Source organism: Crocodylus porosus, unplaced genomic scaffold (assembly GCF_001723895.1).
Source record: "Crocodylus porosus isolate Cpor-Errol unplaced genomic scaffold, CroPor_comp1, whole genome shotgun sequence".
Lineage (NCBI taxonomy): Eukaryota > Metazoa > Chordata > Crocodylia > Crocodylidae > Crocodylus > Crocodylus porosus.
The window spans coordinates 4,106,036-4,133,343 of NW_017728938.1; the positions used below are offsets into that span (position 1 = coordinate 4,106,036).

Genomic DNA, 27,308 nt, shown 5'->3' on the forward strand with positions numbered 1-27,308 from the left:
GCCAGGAACAAAAAAGCCTTCCCCACACTGCATATTTGCAGCACAGGGGCAAATTTGATATCTGGAGATACAAGTATCAAAAAATACCCCTGGGGAAAAATCAGAGGCAATCAGAGGCTCAGGTCCTCCACAGAGATGCTCTGATAGCCATCCAGAGCGTCTCTGTGGCTTCAGGGACAGATGTAGAAGGTGGAGAGGGTTGGAGGAAGGGGGAGGGGACCATGACAGGGGGCCCACCCAGGCCCAGCTCCCCCGCCCAGCCCCAGCTTCCCTATCGCTCCCCGGTCCGGCCTCAGCTCCCTGATTGCTCCCCTAGCTGGGACCAGGCGGGGGGGCAGGTGGGGGCTGGAACCATGCGGGGGAGTGAGTGGGGGTTGGGGAGCGAATGGAGGGGCTGAGGGAGTGAGCAGGGAGCTCGGGGAGCATGTAGGGAGCCATCCCCACAAAACCATCACCTACATACCTGGCCCTGTGGGTCAGGAATGAGGGAACTGGGGTAGGGGGACAGGCTGTGGGTTGGTTGTGAGGGGCAAGGGCAGGGCACTGGCATATCAGTGCTGCTTAGCGCTGTACAACCTGGTGAGCAAAGTGGGTAGGGGCAGCTCTGATTTTTCTATGACAAAAAAGCCAAAAGTAAATGCCAAACTATATAGATATTTAGAATTTATTTTACTATGATGATAGAGGCACTGATAGGCTTCCAAGTTGCTTTAAAATTGTAAATATCTCAGTAAAACATTGCCCAACAGATTTGATATCTCTAGATAGATAGATAGTGGTCTTTTGTTTTAATTGTGGATGAACATGGATTTTGGGGATTTTAAAGAGTGGCTTTGGGTTTTTTTCCAGGCATTTTGTAGTTTTAAATAGGGAACACCAGAATTCCTGCTAGTGAGGCAAGTGGCAGGACCCAGGGAGAAGAGCATGCTCAGAGCTGGCACCCAGGACCCAGCTGGAGGCAACTGACCTCCTGGCCACTTAAGGCCAGGAGGACATGCTTTGACAGTTCAAATCAGGCCACCTCAGTGAGAACGTCTGGGCGATAGCTACCCAGATGGCCGGGTGGTAGCACACATGGCAGTAGAGCTGCACAAAGGCCAACTGTGCAGCCATAGCCCACTGGCAGCTGGCCCAGAGGTGCAGATGCCTCTAATGGTCATGCAGTCCCCATCTGTGTCTGGCAGGCATGCAGCCTTGGCTCACATGCTGTCGCAGGTGGCAGCAGGTCACAGCCAGGCAGCAACCCCTGCTGCCAGACTGCTTCAGTGGGTAGAGGGTGCAGGGAACTCTCAGGGCTGCTTCAGCAGTCCAGCTGGCACAAGGGCTAGTGTCCCCAGGTACCAAATGGCTGGGCCCCAGAAGTTCCTGAGAGCAAGCAGATCTGAGGTACTTGCCAGAGCAGCTTTTTGTACTGCTGGGGTCAGAACAGGGCAGGATTTTATGGTGCTGGCCCCAGGCTCTAGCTCCCCCTGGCTGCAGATCCAGGAGGAGCCAGGGTTATTTTGACCCAAGTGGCACAATCTTCCCCACAGCAGAATGCATGTCTGGGCACATGCACTGATGCAGAAAGCCCCAGCTCAAATTTGTGCCGCTTCTATTTGAGCTGCTGCAAGCACACATGCCTGCATGTGTGGATGCGTCCATAGAGGGGATATGGGTGTCATGGTCTGCATTTTGAGCAGTGAGACTGATTAGAAATGGATTAACCATTTTCATGTCTTTGTTGGATTCCAGATGTTAAGTTTGACCACTGGCCCTAGTGAAGAAAGCTAGATAAAATGCTTGAGAGCCTAGGCAAACCTGTTTGTTATCTGCTTGCATGTGGCATTTCTTTTTCCCCTTTAATGAGCCTTAGCATTTTCAGTTCCCTACCGTGAGTTGTTTTAAGCTGCAGACTGTGTGGGCCTACACAGTGGGACAGGGAGTAATGGAGTGAAGGGGAAGCTCTACATTCTGTGTCCATCCACATGTGCTATTAGCATGGAACAATAAACTCTGACTCATATCGTGCTGCAGTGTATTGCTTGTGGGTGCCATGTTTACACATGCACCTGGGACCACAGTACATTGAGCTCAGTTACAGCAGTCCTGGCTAGCAGGGGACCTGGGGGTCAGCCTGCCAACCCAGGGCTGCTCCGACCCAGCTCAATGTGCTATAGAGGGGCTGGCTGGTGCATGAAGGTGTTCTAATGCATGGCTAGCTGGCAGGCAGCCCCCACTGAAGCACCCTTGTGCCCTAGCCACTTGGGTCAGCGTCTACACATGCATTCCTGTGCACTGACAAACACTGCCACAGGATAGTACTTGGATTTAGAAGTACTTACCTACAGCAGCATTTATTAATTTACTGTGACCTAATAGAGCCGTACATGTAGACACAGAGACTTTACTGCAAAGCTAATTTGGCAGCTCTTCAGTAAACATCTCGTATACATGTGCCCACAGTCTCATTCATAAGCAGCTCCCAGAAGAAGACTTGGAGAAGTGTAGTGATGCACCAATAAAGATTTTTTGGGCCGAAATGGATGGCTGATTATTAATGAGCCATATTGGCCAATACTGATCCGATTACTGATATGCAGCCTGGCAGCTTGGAGAGCAGCATCTGGTTGGTAATTCTGTTGGGGGAAGGGGGGGGGGGAAGAGCCGTGGTGGGGCAAGTCAAGGGCCCAGGGGGGAGGAGGGGTCTGGGGTAGAGGCAGGTGCTGTCCAGCCAGGGCAGGACACAGGACAGAGCCTCAGCTCATCCACAGAGTGGGGAGGGGGCAGCTCCTGCCACTGCATGCACCCACAGGGGAGCCATGGTGGGCATGTGCACCTCCAGATTTGTGTGCAGGGTGAGGGTGGGCTGCTGCTGCAGGCTGGGGCTGGGAGCTGCACCAGGCTCTTCCCAGTGGGGGGGTCTGGGCTGGGGCTGCACTTGGGGCAGTTGGTGGCAGCAGCACTGGGGTAGAGAGGGGTAAGGGGGGAAGCTACAGCCACCTCAGAATTTGCTGTAGTCCCCCCATAGTAACCACTCCCAGGGCTGCTGCTGCTGCCTGCCCCGAGTGCAGTCCCTGCACCACTCCCCCCACCTCCACTCCTACCAGGAAAAGCCTGGCACTGCCCTCAGAGGCAGCCCACCTTCTCCCCACATGCAGATCTGGGGGGCATACACCCCATTGCCTACCCCAGAGGTACGCGTAAGGTCAGGATATGCCCCCCTTCCCCGCGCCCCCCTGGACAAGCCTCTTGCTGCTGTATCCTGTGCCGCGCCCTGCCCCAGCCCCACTCCCTCCCTCACTGCAGGGTCCTTGATCTGCCCTCCACCCCCTTCCTCCTGAGCAGACTTACCAGCTGGATGCTGCTCCCCAAGCTGCCAGGCTGGCCGTGTGCATGCTGCAACTGCAATACAGTGTGGACCAATGTATCAGTGCACCTCTAGAAAACTGTAGCTGTCTATCTAATCTTCAGTGCCTAGGAATTATAGTATTCAGCAGGACAACTGGAGGAATGAAGACATTACCAAAAGTTTGTTTTTGGTCCATTGGTAGATTTGGGAAAGGACACAAGGAACAATTCAGGTTGGGTGCTGATTGCAAGAGAGATTTCTGATGGATTTCTGGTATTTCTGATAGATGTAGAAGCATTTCTTTCATTGCCTGAAAACAAATGTGGGCTTCTCTCACTGTGCTTGCAATTAATAAATAGATATAAATTCATCAACTATTCCAGTTACTAGAGTGGAAAAAAATCAGATTTTCAAACAGGCTCTGCTTTGCTGGATAACCTTCCATTGCTTCATTATTTAGTTCTTCAGGCTACTTCACACAGTATTTGCCTTGAAAGGGTTTAATTTTTGTTTGTTCTTTTAATCATACACATTTTTCAGGAAGAGTTAGTTTGGACTGCCCTTTAGCTGGTATACAGGAAACAAAAACAAAAGAAGAAATCATATAGTTAGCCATCAGTGACAGTTCCAAAAAAAAAAACAACCTAAAGGACAAATGGGTGCTTTCTATTCTTCTTTTGTTACAGAATATGCATGATTTAGACTTGTTTGCATTAGAATTTAAAGCTGAGTTTCCCAGACCAGTAGTAAAGAGTTGAAAAGTGGGCTAGAAGCTGTCATGTTCAAGGCAACAAAGGCCTGACAAATTGTTAGCCCTAATACACCATGATCTGTATTTCTAGATCTAATAATCTGGTCTGAAGGCAGTTGAAAACAAGGTGGTGAAAAATTAGCAGGCCCTCCCATTGCCCTCTGTCTTGGACTTCTGTTTGGAGCTTACAAACCATCCAGGAATGCAGCAGGAAGGAATTTATTAATTCTTTCCCGCTCCAGCTTAGTTGTGATTTGAATTACAAACAAGTGTCTCCAACACACAAGCAGCTTCTGCTTTTGTCACAGTGATAATAAAACATTGGTTACTTGGAAAGTGTTACTTGGACTTAATTTTCTGCTAATAGCTACAAAAATACTAATTTGTTTTTAAGCATACCAAAAACAGAAAATCAGGTGTAATTGACTGCGTGTTAAGTTTAGCCTAATCCCTCTAGGTCAGTTGAGTCAGCAAAGGGATATTGGGGTTATTTTCCACTTCTCTCCCTCCACCCCCACCTCCACATAATAATGCAATTATTGATTCTGAATTCAGATTTAATAAAAACATTACTAACAATCTTTTGATTTACTGCATTGACATTAAAATGTTCTTCTTTATTAACAATTAACTTGCTGCTTGAGATGAGTTGGGCTTTGGCCAGAGTTTTGAAGAACAAAGCCAGTTGCCTCCATAGAGGCACTACATTTTCCATGTTATATTTAACCATGTGAATCTTCGCTTTTACTTTAGGTGATATACGCAATGACTTGTACCTGACACTAGAGAGGGGGGATTTTGAGAGAGGTGGGAAGAGTGTGCAGAAGAACATTGAAGTGACCATGTATGTTCTTTATGCAGATGGAGAGATCCTGAAGGTAAACAAAACCTTGTTGCCATGCTGTGTTATAGCACCCCATATTCACATGCTCTTGCTTTACCATCTTTGATGGGTCTTGGAAGCTTTTGAAAAAATAATTTCCTTCAGCTTTTAGCCCTTTTAATTTCTTTATTGCTATGATGTGGTCAATAAAATAGGCAACTACCAGAATTGAATTAACTTGGAGCAATGAATTTTAGTTAGAAAATAATATTCAACCATTAAATAGACAGACAGACTAAGCATTAAGAAACATTATGTGAAAATTAATTTTGGCAGAACTTTTAACTCAGAATGCCACATCAATAGCAGAAACATGTAGGGCAGGATCTGATTTCACTTTATGCACCTAAGTATAGCTTCCAGTTTTGATATCTGTGCAGAATTTTTATTTGTACCTTATTTACTCACATGCCACACACACTTTTGCCCACCCCACCCCCCCTCCTTCCCAACCCAGTCAGCCTTCCAAGATTGGGGTTCATGTCTTTTCTTTACTGAAGTAGAAGCACGTACACACAATGCTTCATTGGCTGCCAAGATAGTTGTCATTTGTCTCTGGCCCAGAAAGCTGCATTAACCCTCTCTCAGCTGCAGTAGCTGTTGGTTGAATACTGTAGCTTGTGCTTAAAGCAGCAACTGAGCTGCTGCATGCAGTCTATAGTGTCTTGAGAGAGTGTGTGCTGTGGAAACAATATTTTATTTACAGGAACTTATATAAAGAGCTATTTACAGTTAAGAAATAAGTCTTGCTAACACCCTTGCAAGGGGCCTAGCATTGTTGTTGTCCTGACACAGCTGGAAGCTCCTGCTGTTTCTGTCTCAGACTGTCTTCTGAGATGTCACACTTCCTGGATGCTGTGTTTCCAGGAGAATTTACTCTATCACAGTCAGCCATGACTCTGGAAAAATCTTTTTTGTTCTATATTCTGACTTCCAAAAACAAGGTGCATGCCTTATTGGGGTCATGGCTTATGCAAGATAATACTGTATTTCAACCTATGCACACACCAGCTGGAAAAAGGTGGGGGTTGTAGACTCTACCATGTTTTAGCCTAATAGTCTAGCACTGAGGGCATTTGTCCTCAGGGTGGGAGACCCTGGTTCTACAGCCCCGCATCCAGAGATGATTTGAATCAGCATCTCCTGCTCCCTAGCAAAGTGCTATAATCAGCAGGCCACAGGTAAGTTATGATTTAGATTGGGGCTAATATTCTGCTCTTTCACATCTGCTGTCATGGATTTTATTTCAGTGTGCATACATAACTGTATGCTCTGGCCAGAGCACAGTCCTGTTGAATAAGTTCAGTGGGTGAGTGTACTCTTGCACATACAGAACTGAATTACATGCTGGGCATAAGTACCAGAAACTGCAGTTATACCGCTGTGTATGTGTAATTAGGCACATAACAGGATTTACCCTTTAAAATAGCTGTTTTCAGACAAAGAACTTGGGGGTATAATAATAACTATCTCTGAGATGACTAAATTTAGGTAAATTAAGAATGACAAATTGTAGCAACATCAGTGTTCTTTAAGAAAAAGGGTTCAGAGAAGTACCACAAGAATGATTCTTGGATTGGACAATATACCTTCCAAGAAGAGATATCAGTGACACAATCTATTTAACATAACAAAAAAAAGGTAAAACAGTGACTTGATCATAGTCAATAAATAATGGTGTAAGAAGGAGATTTCTTGTAATAGGCAGAGATCTACAATATGGTTCAGTTGCTGAAAGCTTAGAAAATTCACATTGGAAATTTTTAACAGACTTATTAATGGTTAGAATTACTGACTGGGGATTCCAAAACATTTGAAATCTTTAAAAGAAGTTTAGATACTATAAAAGATATCTCCTAAATTAATTCTAAATTATTCAGTTTGATGCAGGGATTACTGTTTAAAATTCCAAGACTGTAAAAAACCAATCACAGTGGTCCTTCCCTCTTAAAATTACCCAAAAAAAGTAAATCCTCAAACGTTTTGCAAACAGAATTAAATAGAATAAGCCTCATTTTCAAAGGCCCTGCCTGAACCTAAGAGTTTACAGGAAGCTGGTAGTGATTTTGTAAATGCTTATTGAAAAATGTAGTATTCATTTTGTTCTTTCTTTGGGAGTCTTTATGCTTTTACAGAAAATAAATGATAAAAGAATCAGTCAGTGTAGAAAAGAGTTAACAAGTGTTTTGACTAAACATCCAGCAGAAATGGAGAAATATCTATACCAAAATTATTTAAGAAAAACTGCTGAAAATATAAGGTTACAAGAAAAAAATGTGTGTTCCCCTTTTTTTGGCTCCAAGAAAATAAACCGCTTCCTGGGTTGCTGCTTTTCTCTGTTATCATTGTTTGAACTTGTTTATTATTTTTTTGTGGCCTGCCTTTACATAAAGTATCAAAAGACGGTTTATTATAAAAGGGCCATTTCATTTTTAAATCAAGTATAGATACTATAGCAATGTACATTAACTAATAATAATTCCCTCTGTGGAAGAAATCTACTTCTACACCTCTTATCTTTTGCTTCCCTCACTACAATGAAAAAGCCTTTGTGTCCTGTTTCTCAGAAGAGACTAGACACTGAAGTATATAAGTATCAGAATCACTGTCACTCCACATTTTTAATTCAGAGGAGGAAAGTCAAGTTGGTATGCTCATTGCTTGTAATTTGATTAGAAATTAAATGGGTCTCTTGTAAGAAAGTGATTTTTGCTCATGGATTCTCCAGGGAGGGTGTAAAGTTCTTCTGTTTAATTGGATTTGGGATCCCTTTCAAATTAATTAAATACATTTTTAAATCAGTTACTTATTTTAAATGACCAGCAAAACACTTCACATCTAAAGGCTGTAACTGTGACTGGGGGCTTATTGCATAAAGGACTGTATAGATATGTGTAAAAGTAAGAGACATCTCTTGCCCTAGAAAGCTCTCCTTCCTAGAAGATGAATACAAAGGATATAGCCTCAAAATGTAGATACTCCAAGCCAGATATAAACTGAAATATTTATGTCATATTCAAAACTGGTGCAAATCTATGTAGCTTTGTTGAAAAAAAGGTATTTTGATTTACACCAAAAGAAGTTCTGGTTGAACATTTATAATGGTTCCTAACTTCCATAGCATTATAAATGTTCGGATAGCTGCCCCAAAATGAACTTATTCATAATAACAGAATTTCTAAGTAGGAAATACCCAGAGACCTGAACAAGGAGATCTGACATACCTCATAAAAATATAGAAAGTACTGATCTTAGGGCAATTACCATTAATAGAAGAAAGTGGGACTCTGCTTCCCTTTAATCTGAACTTTTTGTCACTGCCAAATATATAGTTGTATAGTTTATATTACTTCAGAACAGAAACAAGATATATATTAAAATATCAGGCTGAACCAAAGAGGTCAACTTTAAAAAAATGCCAATATATAGAAATAAACATGAACACATAGAAGAAACACACTACTGCTTAGAATTCAGTTTGGAGACTAATCCTGTCTCATCTTTTTGTTCACTGCAGAGGTGTCTGCCTGACAGAAAAAAATTGCCAGTTCATCTGCCAGAGTAAAAGCAAATAGGACTAGCCATCTGGGATCACTTTTAACTTAGTGGGGTAACTTATCATTGCACATTAATACCCTTGTCCTTGTTGAAGACAGTTGACCATATTAAATACACATTGCTGTTATAAATTCAGAAAAGCCTTGAAAAATAGAAAGGTTTGGTTCTTCAAACACTGGGTTTCCAGTTTCTCTCATATTCACCAGAATACAGATTTTTGCTGTAAAGTTTGAGCAAATAAAGTTTGTATTCAAGATCTTCCTCCTAATTTAGCTGCAGATCTCCAATAGTGATGAGCTTCATCAGTTTTAATAGTCTCATCTCTGCAATGGATTTTAATATGTCTAGGCATCCATTTGCCAAAAACTTCTGCAAGTTTATTACCTTAGCTCTTTTAAGTATGCTATTAAATGAATAGCTGCTCACCTTCTGTACTCAGAATCATTCTGGTTTGTTTGGTATTTTTTTCTCCAAACCATTCACAATTTTTTTGTCAAGCCATCTTACCTTTCATTGTATACATCTGTCCTAGCTAATCTACAATCTGGCCACTTAGAACAGCAGGCTTTTAATCATGTATGTGTGACATCTCTGCCATTTCCCATCAGGAGAGAAGCTGATACCACTCAAGGACAAAATAAAATGCTGAAGTAAAAAAAAATGCTGCTGAAAAGCAGTTCTCAGTAAAGAGTATGGATAAATGGACATTTTAGCTGTTTCAAAAATGCAGGGAAGGGGGTGGTGGGGAGACTGCTGAGATGCGGCATCCTCTGTTAGTCTGTTATGTCTGCAGAATCTTGTAGTGACATGAGTTAATTAAATAATCCTAATTTTGACCCTAAATGGACCAGGGTTAAAGTCAGAGTGGTTTTACTACACTTATATCCATGCAGAATCATGCAGATGTAACAGTTGCATAGTAACAGTTTATATCAGTAGTCTTTGATATTGTTACATCTGTCTGTACCCTAAAAAGATTTCAGCTTCAGTAATACAAGATAATATTGAAAGAGGCATTGAAAAAGAATAGATTCATATTTTAAAGATTAATTACAAAGGATTTCTGGAATAATTCTTGCTATACTATTAGAAGGTGAGCTACTAATACAGTCATTGGAAAAAAATGGACGGAGGGGCAGTCGGGGAGGAGGGGGGGAAGCTTCTGCTTCCCCGGGAGCAAGGCCCATGGCTAGGAAACAGGGCCTCTCACCTTTTTGGCTAGTGACAGAAGTTACACATAAACTGGTTTAAGTGGTCAGAAACTGGTTTAAACTTGTAACATAACAGAAGTTCAGTGCACATAAACCAGTTTCAAAATGGCTGAAACTAGTTTCAGATAAACCTGGTTGAATGTAGTATCAGATTTAACTGATTTGGGTCAAACCAGTTTATGAAACTTCTGTCCCAGATCCCTTCCTGGTTCAAATTAAGTCGCAGTCCCCCAGCATACGTTCCAGTCCTGGGCTGGCCTGTGTTGTCTGCTCCAGTAGAGAAGGGTTCAGGTAGTAGATAGGGCTGAGGGGGGAGGCAGGGGCTGCCCCCTCTCAAACAAACCCTAGCTGGGGTCTGGGGCCAGGGAGAAGGGTTAAATACCCCTTCCCCTGCTCAAACTTACTGCTGGCTGCGACAGTGGGCTGCAAATCCCAGAGACCTCAGGAGCACCAGGAAGAAGAAGCAAACACAGAGCCCATGCAGGCTACATGCCAGATAGCTGTGCTGCACTAGTGCCTCCTGGCTGCTGGCCTAAGCCACTGCAGGCATGTGATGTGGCTGCTTTTCCTGAATCAAAAGTAAATGTGCATCCAGTTGTTTCTCAGTTTAATCTCTGCGTTTTAAACTGATCTGCAAAGACTGAATTTTTGACTGTCTGTACTTAGTCTTTAAGCCAGCAACTACCCCACTAAGCCCCACATCCTTTGGCTTCCTCTCTTCCTCCTCACCCCAGAGATCTCCAGCATGCCTCCCTCTCATAGCTTCTGGGGGGGGGTAGCTTCTAAAAGAGCACCAGAGAAGGCTTTGGATAACAGTTGACCTCTTACTGGTTAGAGCACTGTTCTGGGGAGTCGGAAAGAACCAGGTTCAAACCATCTGTGGGTGAGGAGGGCCCAGATCCTCAGTGTTCTGACCTTCCAGATGAGTGTCTAGCCACTGGGCAACTGGGGCAGAAGAGATGGGAAGTCTCTCCTATCATTTTTTTGCCTGTGCATATGCACAGTATGTACACATATACAGTTGTTCATATGCTCAGGGCTATGTGGTCAGGAATACAATTCCAGCCTGCTCATAAATGGCGTTTTTGGCATTCAGATGACCATGCAGATGTCCGTATCTGGACACTTAGGTGACCAGGAAAGAATAGAATGAAATTCTCTCTTTTAAGCTCCCTTTTCTCTTCCAGGCTCCCCACCATCAAACTAAGGGTTGCTGCAGAAATGTTTACCTGCTAGGTACAAAAATTAGACTCTTTAGGGAATTGTTTCCCACTCTAATAAGTAAGCTAGCTGCACAAAACATATTCCCGCATAGAGCCGCATACACACATATCCTAACATGTTTCCTTTTGGTAGCAATTAAGAAACTGAGAAGACAGTTTTAATGCTCATTCCCCACTTGGCAACAATAGACCAACCCTAAAGAGATATTTGTGGTGGAAATACAGGCATTCTTTCTATCATCTTTTCTTGCAACACCGAGTGAGCTTTAAAAAGTGTGGCACCATTCTCTTATGTAACTGAGTTAGTCATCAAAAATGTCATCAGAGAGGCATTTCAGACATTATATTTTCAGCACCACCAACTCCACCCACCTGCCTACTATTCCAGCAGTTAAAATGCTTATACCTGCTATACACTGTTATAGGTTGCTTTCAAGCAGAGCAGAGTTAGGCATGTTTGGTCTGGCAGCCTGAGCCAACTGCTTTTACTTTCGCTGCTGGCTTTAGCTAAGGGCCGTCGCTTCGGCTGCAGCCGAGTTAATCTGTAGCACCATAACACTAGGTTTTTAAGAAATGCAGAACAAACAGACAAAGCTCAACAAATAAACTGCCACTTAGCTTTTCCAAGTCTCTGGCCTGCTAGGCTTTCCCAGGCTTCACTCCCCACCCGTCCCAACCCCGTCACCTCTTATCTTTCAGGGGCTTTGAAGAAAGCTCCTTGCAAATAAAACAGACAAATAGAAAGCGGAAGAGAGGTTTTGCTCACAGCCCCTTCCAGCAGCTGCTTGAACTAGACTGCCTTCAACATCCGACATGGCTGGCTCTTCTTCATTCCCCACACCTCTGTTAGCTCCCTTGCTAGGGAGGCTTACTGAATTCCCCATCTTGAATTCTCAGTCTCTAGTGAGTCTGGGGTGGGCATGGGGAATGTTTCCAGTGTGTGGGGCCATTCAGGCTCATCCACACCCCTAGTAACAGGGCTGGGCCCTGTTACACATACTCAATTTGAAGTAAGTCTAGGACTCTGCAATAAAAATCTACCTGGGGAGAGTGATTTTGTTTTGAAACCTGACCCTCCAGTGAATTTTTCTCTATCATTATCAGTTTTGATTCTTCCCTTTTTGTCTCAGAAATAAGAGAATTCACTGGTAGAAAGCTTGGGTATAATTATTGGAGATGTGTTTTGCTACTTATCATCATGTACGTACTAATAAGGGCGCAATAAAATCAATATTCTCGTTCAGAAGAGATTTTAGAGATACTTTAGAGGAATCTCTATAGCACTTCCTCTTATGGCAATGTTCCCTGTGGGTTACTGAGAAATGTTTTCTTATTGGAGGCTATGTTCCACTTACTGCATTGTGTGATACTTGACTTCTGTTTCTAAATGGAGGAGCTTCCTGCCACGAATCAGTTTCTCTTGGGGAAGATATGCTTGAAGATTCTTTAAGCTGTTTCTTTTCTAACTGGTTTTAAGATCATAGGATTGTAGAAAAGTAGGGCTGGAAGGGACCTCACAAGGTCATCTAGCGCTGCCCCTGGCTCAAGGCAGGATCATCCCTAACTAAACCATCCCACATAAGTGTTTATCTAACCTGCTTTTGAAAGTTTCCAAGCATGAGGATTCCACAGCTTCTCTAGGTAGCCTGTTCCAATGCCTGATCACTCTCAGAGTCAGAAATTTCCTCTATCTCCATCCTAAATTTCCCCTGCTTCAACTTGAGACCATTGCTTCTAGTCCTATCTCCATAGTTCTTTTTTTCCTCACAAGTCTTGCTCCCAAGCCCCTAATCATTTTTATTGCCCTATGCTGGGCTCCTGCCAAACTGTCGACATCCTTTTGAAGTGTGGGGCCCAAAACTGGACAAAGTTATCCAGGTTATCTCACTAGTGCTTAACATAGTGGAAGAATTACTTCCCTTGCTTTGCAAGTGACAGTCCTGTTAATAAATCCAGGATACTGTTGGCTTGTTTTGCAACAAAAGCACACTATTGAATCATATTCAGCTTATGGTCCACCATAACTCCCAGGTCCTTCTCTGCAGTACTTCAATTAAGCCATTTGCTTGAGTCATATTTTCCAGCCTACTTTTTGAGTGTCCTACCTAATATATAAATTTGTGCAAAACCATACCTTCAATTTATTTGCAGTGCAGTGCAAACCTTGTAGTGCTTCTATTTTGGGAACTGTAGGACCTTTCCTTCAATATTTCTGCCAGCTCTTGCCTTCTGTTTTGAAAGTGTCCATTATTCTTCTAAATATAATTGAGTCACACTTTTTTCCTCCACATTTGAGGAATTATTGATCTGTTGAGACACTTAGGCATTTTAGTTTACAGAAGCAGGAATTCAGTCATCCCTTGTTCCTTTAGGTGATAACTATTCATCCGGGGCTCTTCATTTGTTATTAATCAAAGAACTGAAGAGACATTTTCTAAGGATACTAAGACACTGTAACTTGATCTCAGAAATGGACAATGATTCACAGAATTTTTAAAAATTTGAGAGTTAGGGGAGGAGTTCTCTGTAGGGAGCTATGACACAAATACGGGGACCCATTATTTCCTGAAAACCTAATAAAAAGTGAGTATTCATCTTCTGTGGCCCATTGCTTTACTTATGGACTTTTTATTAAATATATCCTTTCCCTACTTGATGCAAAAGTTAAAACTAAGTAACAACTGAATTAAAAAAGAAACCAAACAAATCCTATTTGAATGCAGACAGTGGTACACCTTGCACACAGTGGCATATCTGTTTCAAAGTCTAGTCTAAAAAGTGCTTTAAAAAAAACTTATGATTACTTTGTATCCAGGATTACCCTTCCATTTTTGCCTTGTGTGTGCAGAAGTGTATGAATTATACAAAGGAAAAAAATCACTAGATTCCAGTATCCTCAGCATGAAGCTCAACTGTGTGATTAAATGATTCATATATAGTAGCATGATGTCTTTTATTCTTAACTTATATTCTTGCATGTTTTATTCTAGGAATGTATCAGCCTGGGTTCAGGAGAGCCAAGCAGGAGTGCATACCATTCTTTTGTCCTGTACCATAATAACAGCCCTCGGTGGGGAGAGATCATCAAATTGCCCATCCCCATTGATAGGTTTCGTGGGTCTCATCTCCGCTTTGAGTTCAGGCATTGCTCCAGTAAGTGCAACATAAGCCCATGTCTGAAACAAATATAAAAATGCTGACTTTTTTCTGTTAATATAAGGTTAGGTTATATTGTTGCTGAAGAAAAAAGGAAGATTTTTAAAGTACAATAAAAAAGTCCATGTTGGGGTTCTTATCGAGTGTTAGTAGAGATTAGAAGACTATTAAGAAGCTTACTTTCTTTTCAGCTTGTGCAACTACAGTTTTCTCTGGTTAGCTCTGCTCTTGATTAGTCCTTGTCTGATTTTTATATTTATATGTAAGATTACTAACATAAAGTGAAACCTACAACAATACACCTACTATGAATCCTGAAGTCAGCTCTATGTCTTTTTTGTTAAGACGTAAAGAGAGAGAGAGAATATATATTTGCAGTACATACATAAATGTTTCTCTCTTTCTGTCTTCTTTTGCAGCAAAAGACAAAGGGGAAAAGAAGCTCTTTGGCTTTGCATTCACTCCACTGATGAGAGATGATGGCACCACCTTGTCAGATGATATCCATGAGCTTTATGTTTATAAAGTACAGTCACTCACAGCTCTTTAAACACTGCACTAGAATACTGTCCCCTACCCATTCCTACTTCAGTGTAGATATGCATGTGTAAAGTTCATTATATTTTCCTTTAGAACAGGGGTGGGCAAAATACGGCCTGCGGGCTGTTCTTTCCAGCGTGCAGGGCCACTAAAAAAATTAATATTTCTCTGCCCTTGGTTCCTGTCAAAAATGACAGGAACCAAGGGCAGTAGAACCCAGAAGATGCTCAGCGGGCTCCAACAACAGTGGGGCCTGCCTGGCCCCACCCCCCAGCTGGAAGCCCCTCCTGGGGTTTCTGGCCTGGGAGCATGTGGCTGCCATGTTGGCACGGGAAGCTCAGGTAAGTGAGGGGGGGACCTCAGGCAAGGAAGTGGGGGAGGGAAGTGGCCCTTCCCCACCCACACCTAGTGCACTGCAGCTGCTTGCAGCCCCCGTGGCAGCCAGGCTGGCAGTGGGGCGGGTTACAAGCTGGTAGTGAGCACAGGGAAAAGTGGCCCCTTCCTGGGGCTGCCTGGGCCTGCTCCGGACAGCCCTACACGGGCTGTGAGTGCCGGCCATGGGGCAGGTGAGGGGCCGCTCTTCCCCATGCTCAGCACCAGCTTCTTCCCTGCTGGTGAGCAGGGGGTCGGGGCTGTGTGCTGCCCCCTGCCTGTACCGCGAGGGTGGGAGGCACTGGGAGTGAGTGGGCGGGGAGCCAGTGTCCCAGGGCCAGTGCCAGTGGGGCCCAGAACAGGGTGACAGGAACACAGGGTCCCAGCTGGCAGGGGCTCTGTGGAGCCAGGCCAGCTCCCCCCTCCCTGCTGGTGCAGCCCAGCCCAGCTCCACGGACTCCTGCCAGCCTGTGTCCTGCTTTGGGCCCCACCAGTGCTGGCCCTGGGACATTGGTCCCGAGACATTGGGACATTGGTCCCAAGATGGTGACCAGGGGGGCAGGGCACCTGTCAAGGGGTGGGACACCTGTCAAGGGGTGGGGCTACCCATGCGGCCCTCGACAGCCTGCCAAAACTGGGTAAGCGGCCCTCCGCTCAAAAATAATTGCCTGCCCCTGCTTTAGAAGAACATAAGGAAAGTGATAGCATGCTTAGTTCCTTTTTACTAGACCCTCAGTTATAGGATTTAATGTAGACAATCAAATTTTTCCCCTCCAAGAATGATTAATTATTTTTGTTATGCTCCTCTACTTTAAATTCGTAACCAGGCTGTCTGTATTGACAGACTGTAGACCCTGGCAGATGTTAATTTAATCGTGTAATGGGAACTGAGAAATTTTATGCTGGATTGCAAAAATCATGTGTCCTGGTGTGCCAGACATTCAAGATGTAAAATGGCAGGATGCACAATTTTGAGCATCTGGGATAAAATTCCTCAGCTCCTCTTGCATGCCTGGACCTTTAAAACCATGCTGTGCAGCCCAGTATTGAGCCTTGTCCTCACTGCTGGGCTGACTGGTGTAAATAGAAATGTGTCCATATATGGGGGAGCCAATAGGTTCCTCTGTGCTGGCAAACTTATAAATGTACCATATTGCCCAACATAATGCTGAACAGTGTGACTTCAAATGTTCTCCACATCAAGAAAGCTAATGGACTCCTATATGCATTGGGATTCACAGTGTGGCTTGACTCATCCCTAGGAATGGGGAGCCAGTGAGCTCCTCCCACATGAAGATGTTTAAAGCTGGGTTGTGCAGTCTAGCATTGGCTGCACAGTGTGCCTTTAAACACCTCCATAAACAGGGACCTGGTGGGCTTCCCTGTATCAACAAGTTGAACACTGTTCTCCTCAGCCAAATATTGGATTGCAAGGTGCAACTTTACCAAGCCACACATTCAAATGTGAACCTTGCGGCTGGTTTCCATTTTTTTTGCTTGATAAATTACAATTTATCATTCAATTAACGTATTGCGCTTTGATAAATGTAATGTCTGTCAGAGACTTATGATATTATTGTGGGTATTTATGCTATGAAATCCTGCTGGCATGGACTATATTTTAGCAATATAGAGCAACCCATTATAACTCAGCAGTGCTCTTTAGTCTTACTTGGTTTCTAGGTCTTTCCTTCACTGTGGGCATGTCTACACAGATTGTACATCGCCATAGCAACATGCTATGGTGACATAGCATCAGTGGGCAAAACCTTTGATGCTGCAGCTATGTCGCTATAGCGACACACTCCCTTGCTATAGAGCATTGCTACAGGCACAACAACTAAAAATAGTCATGCACTGCCAGCATGGCGCAGCAACAACTGTTACTGTGCCATCATTTAGTACTTCTTAAGGGTAGTACTAAATGATGGCACAGTAACAACGGTGCTATAGGGGCACATGTAGACACGCTCAGTATGAATGAGACTTTTAAAACACACTACATATGCCTTTAAATCCTGGAAGTTTTGTAGGGTTTTGTAGGTGGGTAGGAGACCATGTTTTCTAAAACTGAGGCAATCTAAATGTGCAGATGGCAAGTACAGCTTTTTGTTAATGGATTTTCTGTGTAGTCAGATCAGTGCAATCATAGAATCAAAGAAAATGAGGGTTGGAAGGGACCTCAGGAAGTCATGGAGTCCACCCCCCTGCTCAAAGTAGGATCATCCCTAATTAGATCATCCTAGCCAAGGCTTTGTCCAGCTGGGTCTTAAAAACCTCTAAGAATGGAGACTCCACAACCTCTCTGGGTAACCAGTTCCAGTGTTTTACTACCCTCCTAGTGAGAAAGTTCTTCCTAATATCTAACCTAAACTTCCCTTGCTGCAACTTGAGACCAGTGCTCCTTGTTCTGTCCTCTGCCACCACTGAGAACAGTCTAGATCCATCCTCTTTATAACTACCCTTTAGATAGTTGAAGGCTGCTATGTCATGTGCCCCAGCCCCCTAACCAGGTTGGTCAGGCATCACTTGCCCTTGGTGAATCCATGCTGACTGTTCCTAATCACCTTCTCCTCCAAGTGCTTAGAAATGGATTACTTGAGGACCGGCTCCATGATTTTTCTAGGGACTGAGGTGAGACTGACTGGTCTGTAGTTCCCCAGATCCTCTGTCTTCCTTTTCTTAAAGATGGGCACTATATTTGCCCTTTTCCAATAATCTGGGACCTCTCCTGATCACCAGGAGTGTTCAAAGATGCTGGCCAGAAGCTCTACAATCATATCAGCCAACTCCCTCAGCACCTTCAAATGCATCACATCCATCCTAAATAGTCCATTCTAAATAGTCCCTAATCTGTTCTTTTGCCACTGTTGGCTGCTCACTTTCTCCCCAAACTGTGCTGCCAGGTGCAGTAGTCTGAGAGCTGACCTTGCCTGTAAAGACTTAGGTAAAAAAGGCATTGAGTACTTCAGTGTTTTCCACACCATTTGTCACTAAGTTGCCTCGCCCATCCAGTAAGGGACCCATACTTACCCTGCTTGTTACCCTTCAAGTCCCTTGCTAGCTGTTACTCCAGTTGCTTTTTGGCCTTCCTAATTTCATCCCTGCATGCCTGAGCAATACTCTTATACTCCTTCCTAATTATTTGTCCAATGGACCACTTCTTGTAAGCTTCCTTTTTGTATTTTAGCTAACTGAAGAGTTTCCTGCTAAGCCAAGCTGGTCTTCTGCCATACTTGCTAGTGTTCCTATGCATTGGGATGGTTTGCTCCTGCACCCTCAGCAAGGCTTCTTTGAAGTACAGCCAGCTCTTCTGGATTTCTTTCCCCCTCAGACTGACCTCCTAAGGGATCCTCCCATCAGTTCCCTAATTGAGTTAGAGTCTGTGGGAGTGTCAACATGTTGCCGTATGGTGACATTGCTACAGCACAGTGCTTTAGTACTTCCTTTAGGAGTATTTAAGCATGGCACAGTATGGGCAGTTACTGTGCCGTGCATACAGTGCCTGCTTAGGATTCATGGCTACGTTGCTGTAGCAGTGCACTATGGCAGGGGAGGGTGCCACAACAGCAACATAGCTGCTGCCTATCACGTGTAGATGCACATGATTTCTATGTCACTATGGCATGCTGTACGGTGATGTAGCACATTGCATCCTGCTTTTCTGAAGTCAAGTTTGGTAGAGGAGAGCTGGGTAGAGATTGAGTCCAGAGTCCAGAGAGCTGGGTATAGACTGAGCCCAGAGTTCTTCCTTCCTTTCCTCAGGATCCTGAACTCAGTTATCCCATGGTTGTTTCTGCCCAAGTTGTGATCCACTTGTACATTTCCCACCAATCTTCCCTGTTTGTGAGTAGCAGGTCAAGAAGACTATGGCCTTTAGTTGGCCTCTCCAGCACTTGCACCAGGAAGTGGTCCCCAACACTCTCCAAAAACTTCCTGAATTGCCTGTGCACTGCTGTATTGTTCTCCAAGCAGATGTCAGGGTGATTGAAGCTCCCCATGAGAGCCAGGCCTGTGATCTGCAAACTTGTACTACCTGTTTGAAAAAAGCCTCATCCACTTCATCCTCCTGGTTTGGTGGTCTGAAGTGGACCCCCATAACCCTTGCTACTCTCCCCTCTGACTGTAAACTAGAATTTTTCAACAGGCCTATTTCCAGTTTTATACTGGAGCTCTGAGGAATCATACAGCTTTTTTAATATAAAGAACATCTCTTTCTCCTCTGCCTGTCCTTCCTGAACAGCTTATACTCATCCATGACAGTACTGCAGTCATGCTAGCTTTCCTACCAAGTCTCTGTTATTCCAATCACATCATAGTTCTGTGTCTGTGTGAGGACTTCCAGTTTTTCCTGCTTGTTTCCCAGGCTCCATGCATTTGTGTACAGGCACCTGAGGTAACTAGTTGATTGCTCTATTTCCTCAGGAAAAGTGAGAAGGCCTCCCCTGTTGCCCCCTGCTGCTTGTGCTTCCTCCTGGTCACCTGCTTGCCCACTTACCCCATGACTTTAGTCTCCATCCCTCAGCAAACCGAGTTTAGAGCCCTCCTCACTAGGTTACACAGCCTGTCTGCAAAGATGCTCTTTCCTCTCTTTGTCAGGTGAATCCCTTCTCTTCCTAGCAGTCCTTTTTCAAACAACATCCCCTGGTCAAAGAAGCCAAAGCCCTGCTGGTGGCACCAACTGTGCAGCCATGCATTGATCTGCAGGATACAACTGCTCCTGCCTGGGCCCTTCTCCTTGACTGGAACAATCAAGGAGAACACCACCTGAGTCCCTATCACCTTCACCCTTGCACCCAGAGCCTTACAGTCACTTTTGATCTGGTCAGTATCCCCCCAGGCAGTATCATTGCTGCCCCCATGGATGAGCAGCATGGAGTAGTAGCCAGAAGACTGAATGAGTCTTGGCATCCCTTCCATGACATCTCGGATTTGGGCTCTAGGCAAGCAGGCAACCTCCCAAAACAACCAGTCAGAACAACAGATGGATACCTCCATCTCCCATAGAAGGGAGTCTCCAACTACCACCACCCATCACTTCCTCTTGGTGTCAGTGGTCTCGATCCTCCCAACCTTTGGGGTGCCTTGCTTGGCCTCTTCCACCAAAGGAATGTGCTACCTCTCCTCTGTTGCTAGGGCTCCATATCTATTTTCCAGGCATACTGCTGCAAGTAGGCTGAAGTTTTCTGCCTACTGCCAGAAGTCACAAGCTTCCACCTTCCTGGAAGTCCATGTCCTCTTCCTTCTCTAGCACTGCCTTTGGCAGCCCTTCCTCCACGGTCTTAGAGGTCTCCTCCAGGATTGAATTGATTAAGTCCTCATGGCAGAGGATCCTTTGGAGCCTCACTACCTCCTTTTGTAGCTCTCTTGCCTGCCACCAGGAAGCATCGCTCACACTGCAGCCACTCCCCCAGCTGGCTGTCACTGGAAGGAATCTGCAAGCCTCAATCATCAAAGTGCCAAACCAGAAGCTGGGTGGGTGCCTCAATGGTGAGTGGTCCTGTGTAGACAGACACTTCACAGATGCAAGCCAAGGAAAAGCTGACACTGGCAGTGGCTCTAGCATTGTAGTGTCCTCCAGCCATCTCTCTGGATCTAAGTCTGCCTCCTCTTTCTTCCTGCTACTCTCTCCCAGCAGACCTTCCCAAGCAAACCCCCCTGTAAGCTGATCTGTTGGCTGTCTTTGGTCCTAAAGGGTTATATTTTCCCTGCTAACCTGCTTCCTCTCACCAACTTACAGTGAAGGATGGGGCAGCCTCCTTGGAATTCAGACTCTCTAGTGAACTCCCCCTTGCTCTGGACTCTAGTTAAACAAGTGGCTTACATATTGGTCTAACTTCTGAGTTTTAGCTACTACACTAAATATATGTAGGTTAGTTACTCTTAATTAAAAAAAAGAGCTTACCTTAAAGGCTCGCCTTCAAAGATACAGTGATGTCAATCCAGGGCTGTCCAACCTGGACACAGCCAGGGTCTGCAGAAGTGCTGGCAAGCAGCCCCTGGGTCACACAACACATGGCCACATACTGCAGGGGCAGCCTCCTTGGAATTCATCCCCACCAACAGCACTCAACCTCTCCAACCCCACAGCAGCACCAGCAGTGTGTGGACTCCCATCCCCTCCCATATTAGCTGTACTGACAGCATGTGGCCCTCCATGGGCCCCTTCATCATCACACAGCAATGGGAGAGGTTGCTGCAGGGGCCCGCAGGTTATATACTAACTGTGCCCTGTGAGCCATATGTAGCCCACAGACCACCAGCTGGATTGCCCTGTTTTAGTCAGTTCCTGTTAAGATATGGATGTGAGAAATTAAGTGAATGAACTAGTAAAATTCAGTTTCCTTTTTTATTTCTGCAGTGTGATGAGAACAGTACATTTAACAACCATGCACTATATCTGGGATTACCCTGCTGCAAAGAGGACTACAATGGTTGCCCTAACATCCCTTCCAGCCTCATTTTCCAACGCAGCACCAAAGAGACTTTTTCAATCTCTACCCAGCTCTCCTCTACCAAACTTACCCAGAATGGTAAGTAACTGTCCCTTCAGAACAGCACACAAAAGTATCTTCTAATGTGGTCTTTTTCTATGATTTAATACTAGCTCTAGTTTGCTTAACTAAGTTCCATGCGTAGAATGAACAATGACAGGTTTTTTTGAAGAAATTAGTTTATCAATTTGCAAAGCACACAAAGATATAGAATATATATTCTTATAAATGCAAGCACAAAGGCTAATATGAAGCAATGTTATTCTGATTAAACTTGAGAGATAAAGAAATACAAAGCTAGCACTTCTGCTCAGTTCTGGATTAAGCTTTGCTGTGCTTTGTACTGAGCACTCTGATCAAAGCTTGTTGTTACTTGCAAGCCCTCTGAGGCACAAGAAGACAAAAGTGTATGGCTCATAATGCAGTATCAAGGGACTACAGGGCTAAATACCACCTTTACTTTTTTCTTCTTTTCAGTTCTTTGCTATAAGTGTGGGGGATATTTTTTAGGGATTTACATCTTAGATTTTCATTTTGTCGTGAGAAATGATACATAGAACACAAGTAGTCATCTCTTGAGTCTCTAACACATCATGGGAGTAGTAGTTGACCTACTTTACTTTTCTATAAATTCTAGCTGACTCTGACTATATTTAACAACCCACACACGTGACTAGTCATTGGAAGGATTCTTAAACTTTAGTACTTTAGTGGTTTTCAGCTAAATCCTATCTCACTTCACATGAAGATACACATAACCCTTATACCACACTAAGGAGACTTAAAATGTGAGCATCTGCACATTAAACAAGCTCGTTAACTTGTGCTAAGAGACCTCTGAGTGTGTCTAAGTTACAAAACTTCAGGCAAGGGTTAATTCTGGTCTGTGCTACCTAGCTCATGTTCTTCATCTCACTCTGAGCCACAGAGATAAAAAGTGCAATTTGAAGTCCTCCAGCATCCCAAGATGCACTACTCCCTGCCCTGGGTGAGCCCAAGTGTCCTGTCTCCTCCCCACATGCCTGCTCAGCAGCCCTCTAGTAGCAAATGACAGCTGTACAGGCAAGAAATGCTATTAACTCTTAATGTGTGAATGCGTACGGCATGTTGTAACTTAATTACTGCTTACCACTCTACAGATTTAATATGGTCTAAGTGTAACATGTAGCCTCAGAATAAATGGCATGTATATAGCTGTGTAATTTTTGGTGTTTATGCACACTTTGGGATTCTATTTTTCCATGTGAAAAAATAGCATCTCTATGTGAGCATACCTTTCAGAAGTAAAACAGAGCAGGTAGATCCTCCAGACCTTCAGACTAATGGTTAAGGATCGTTCCCTTCACCTAAATGGGACTTGAAACTGCATTTTCTCTGACCACCATCCCATGCCCAGAACCTTCTCCAGCCTCTCTCGAAGCTGGCTTTGCATTTAATATTCATTGGATGAAATGACTAAATGCCACCATTAACTTACTGTCCCACTGGGCTATTCCCCAAGAGTTTTCCCCTTATAAGTCAACAGCCAACCACCAAGCAAGAGAACTCCAGGACTAGAACCTAGATGCCTTTCCCTACTAGGGAAGCAGCTATCCTACTGGCCACGCATTCTCTGACTTGTTCTCTTCCTCCTGGCCCCAACTTACTTACCTCCCTCTATCAACTACCCAGTAGGCCAGCTTAAGAAAGGGTGTTGGGGTTACTCTGAGTAATACCTAGCTAATAAACTTATTATTAGAGTAAGTTTTAAGGGAAGCGAAAGATGCCAGTTCAAACCATCTTTGGGTCAAGGAGCATAGAACCCATGTCCTTTGCTCCATAAATATGTGCCCTAACCACTACAGTGTTGGGCTGAAAGATAGGAGAACTGTCCTAATCTTGCTCTTTCCACATCTAAAACCTGCTAGTTTTGATCTTCGTCCTACTAACATTTTGACAGTTGTCCAACCTTAACACATGTATCTGGGTGATTCTGTTGCCTTAAACTTCAGCCTGGCTAGAGTGCTACCCTGCCAAGTATGCTTAGTATGCTAGTGCAAGAAATGCTAGATTACAAACTCTGAACAAGCACCCAAAACTGCAGTTATGTAGCTACATGCATGTAGAGTGAAATAGGAGTTACTTCTTTGTGTAAGAGTTCAACCAAGCTCAGTCTTTATTATAGTGGCTGAAAAGCAGGAGTGGGGTCTCAAACAGAATGTGCATTGGAAACAGTAATCTTTGGTATTTTATGTAATGACTGATCTGTTGCCCTCTACCAATAGTGTATCTGATAGGGCTGTGCAAAGCTTTGGATGGTAATTCGATTTGGAGGAGATTCGGCCCGATTCAGTGGCCAAATATCTGAATCCGAATCAAATCAGGGAACCAATTTAAAGGTCTGAATCAATTCAAAGGTCTCCTAATCTTCAGCAAAGATTCGAGAGCTTTGATGATTCAGATAGTCTCTGGTGGGAGCTGCAGCCAGTCCGAGCTGGTAAATACTAGGGGCAGGGGAGGGAGGAGGGGACCATGGGGGGACCCCTGCCAACCCTCCCACCCCCCCCACTCTCCCAGCCCCCCCATGGCTGCTGCTGCTTGCCCCAGCTCCCGGTACTTTAAAGAAAAGCCTCATGCTCACCGGGTGCTGTCAGGTGTGGGGCGATCCCCACACTGCATGGGGGGCTCTGCATGAGCCCCCTCAACCCTCCCTCGACCCCCCCATGACTGCCCTGCCTACTGGGGCTCTGGTCCTTTAAGAAAAAAAAAAAAAACCAGGAAAAGCGCCAGAACTCACTACTCCTGCAGCAATCTCAGGGCTTCAGGGGCTCCTGCAGAGCCCCCACGTGGTGCAGGGCAGCGGGGATCATGCCCCACCAGCAGGAGTGGCAAGTCCCAGAGTTTCTTCAGGTTTTTTTTTCTTAAAGAGTCGGAGCTGGCCTAGACAGGGCACCCATGAGGGAGCTAGGAGAGTGGGGGAGGGTTCCGGAGGCTGGTGCAGAGCTCCCCATGCAGTGGGGGGCAGTAGAGATTGCCCCCCACCTGGCAGCACCTGCTGAGCTGGGGCTTTTTTCCCCGAAGTGCTAGGAGCTGGGGCCTGCAGGCAGCCATTGCTAGGCTGGGAAAGGTTCAGGGGATGGGCCTGGCCTGGCTGATTTGAGATTTGGCTACTGCCAAATCTCTGAATCAGATTTGGTCAGATCAAATCAGGACAGTGATTCGAATGACCAAATTGAATCACTGTCCCCCAAATCAGCCAAATCCTAAGCGAATACTCGCCACTTTGCACAGGCCTAGTATCTAAGGCAGGGGTGGGCCATTCTATCCAGCCCGCGGGGCCCCTAAAAAGTTTAGAAAATTAATATTTATCTGCCCCTAGCTGCCTGTCATGCAGCCCTTGATTGCTTGCCAAAACTTGGTAAGTGGCCCTCTTCCCCGAAATAATTGCCCACCTCTGATCTAAGGTGGAGCAACTGGGACAGCTGCCCCGGGTACTGACTTGGAGAGAGGGGGCACATCAGATATCGATCAGCTGCCACCACAGCTGCACAATCATGCCGGGGGCACTGTGGCAGCCAGAAATTGCTGCTGCTCCCATGCATTGTGCTGCCCCAGGTGCCCTGTTGCTTTGTTGCATCTCTGCCTTATAAAATTGTCATGTGGAATCTAAACTTTCACATCCCGTGCATATTAATGTACTGCCCCTACCTGATGGTCTCCCTTGCTCTTGTCCTTAACAGTACATCAGAATGCATGTTTTTCTCTTGTGCCTTTTTGTAGTGGACTTGCTTGCTCTTCTGAAATGGAAAGCTTACCCAGACCGTGTAATGGATATCCTAGGAAGACTGAGGCATGTCAGTGGTGAGGAAATTGTTAAGGTATGAAGTCTACAAGTGGTCACTATTATTGATGGAAAAATATTTTTCTGTAGCACAATGATCTTAGAAAAAGAAAACTGTGAAAATACCTTCCTATTCTGTCTCTTCTCTGTCAGTTTTCAAAGCAAAACTATTATATTCTCGTTTTTTTTTTTTAACTGGTTCAGTTTTAGTATCTTTGTTCCCAATATGAAATGGCTCTCTCTTCCTTCTTTTGTACCTTCCATAACATCTCCTCAGGCTGTAAGATTAAAGATAGTCTGAACATTTTTTACTGAAATGTTTTTTCATCAAAAACTGAAATGTTCCATTGAGATGTATCTGTTTTGACAAAATTTTCACCAGGAAAGTTTCCAAAGTCCAGAATGATTTCTTTTGTCATTAACAGCAAAACAAAGAGACCTGAATTGTAAAATCTGATCCATCTGATCTAATAGTAGAGTTGCAACAGCGTTCTGCTTCACAAAAATGTTCACAAGCTGGAAAAAAGATGGGCATGGGAATGGGGTGATGTGCATAGCACTGATTTTAGAAACCATGAAAGCTGTTGTAAAAAAGAATTATCATCCTTTGGCCAGCCCTGCTCACTAGGTTCACACCTACCCTTCTTTCAACTCCATTTTTGTGATCTATAACAAATGAAACCGCATTTAATCCTTTAACAGGCTCACCAGCTGCTATTCCCACTTTTGCACTTTAAGTCCTAGTGTCTCATGAGATTTGACATTCTACTGTGCTGGTTTCCAATGACCCCATTATCTGTCATGTCCTAGGTCCAAGATACTTCAGAATACATTTACACTTGTGATCCTGGAGAAGGATTTATATATACCAGGAAAGGAGGCACTGGTTGGCTCCTCACATAATTTCAGGCACACTGAGAGCCCTCCCTTCCACTTGTTTTCTAGAAGTTAACAGAGTGATGTGGGAGTGGGATTTCTCTGGAATAGTAAATCTAGAAAATCCCCTGTCCACTTTGCTTTTCCTCATTTGAGTAATGCTGTGCATTGAATATTGACTCATGTGGCTAACTTTGTATGAAAAAAAACAGAACCACTCCTCCAGGTGCATATTTGAATTCTGAAAAAAAATGTATAATTTTGTAATTCATCTGCAGGACAGTACAACAAGTGTCTGATTTTATATAGGAAATCGTAAAAATATACAACCTAGCCTATTCCAGCTGAACTTGTATCTGACTTCCTCTTGGAATGTGCTTCTATTTGGCATTGGGATATGAAGAGCAGAATATAGAAGATTCAGATCAGCAATAACAGTTGCATCATTTCAGATGCTTCATCCTATTGTGTTCTCTTTTTTGTGTTCCACATTAGAGAATTCAGGTAGAATAGATTACAAAAAACTGACCTGGTATCAGCTCTCAGCTTCATCTCTAGTACTGCCCATTCATAATCATCTTTCTTTTGGATCCTGTTTATTGGAACAGAAGGCACTGAGGGATCAGGACACAGCAGCCTGCAGTGTTCTGGACAAAAGAAGTTGCTGGCATAGTGTAGTTAGAATGCAGCACAGATACTTAGTACAAAAGACATGTGAATCTCTATTATCAAAACTATTTAGTAATAAACAGGACTTGGAACACATTTTTATTTTATTTTGTAACCAATGTATGTGCTTTCGTATCAGATGTGGAATGACATCTCTCATAATCATATGATTTGAGAGCCAGAAAAGGCAAGTGATTCTGCCACTGTTTGGCAGCACTGTTTATCTGCCCAGAGACAATGAAAAGGAAACAGTATTATTTCACAAGCTATTTGCATTACATTTAGTTTGCATACATGTCTATGTTTTTATAACTGGCCTTTGTTAAAGGAGGAAATCTTGGCAATAAATAATTTCTCCAAATGCAAATTTTAAGTGGTCTGCTACTGTACAATGGCTTAAAAACATATAAAGATATTTGACAAC

The 27,308-nt window shown here is 44.1% G+C and overlaps 1 protein-coding gene across 1 annotated transcript in view; it reads left to right on the forward strand.

Annotated features, from left to right (window-relative positions):
- The window catches only part of DOCK3 (dedicator of cytokinesis 3), a 551,204-nt gene that overhangs the window by 406,399 nt on the left and 117,497 nt on the right, over window positions 1-27,308 (forward strand). Inside the window, exons 15-19 of the mRNA XM_019547385.1 lie at window positions 4,836-4,960; window positions 13,948-14,110; window positions 14,533-14,639; window positions 21,387-21,558; window positions 25,279-25,376. Coding sequence (XP_019402930.1) covers window positions 4,836-4,960; window positions 13,948-14,110; window positions 14,533-14,639; window positions 21,387-21,558; window positions 25,279-25,376 — 665 coding nt within the window. The remainder of the gene's footprint in view (window positions 1-4,835; window positions 4,961-13,947; window positions 14,111-14,532; window positions 14,640-21,386; window positions 21,559-25,278; window positions 25,377-27,308) is intronic.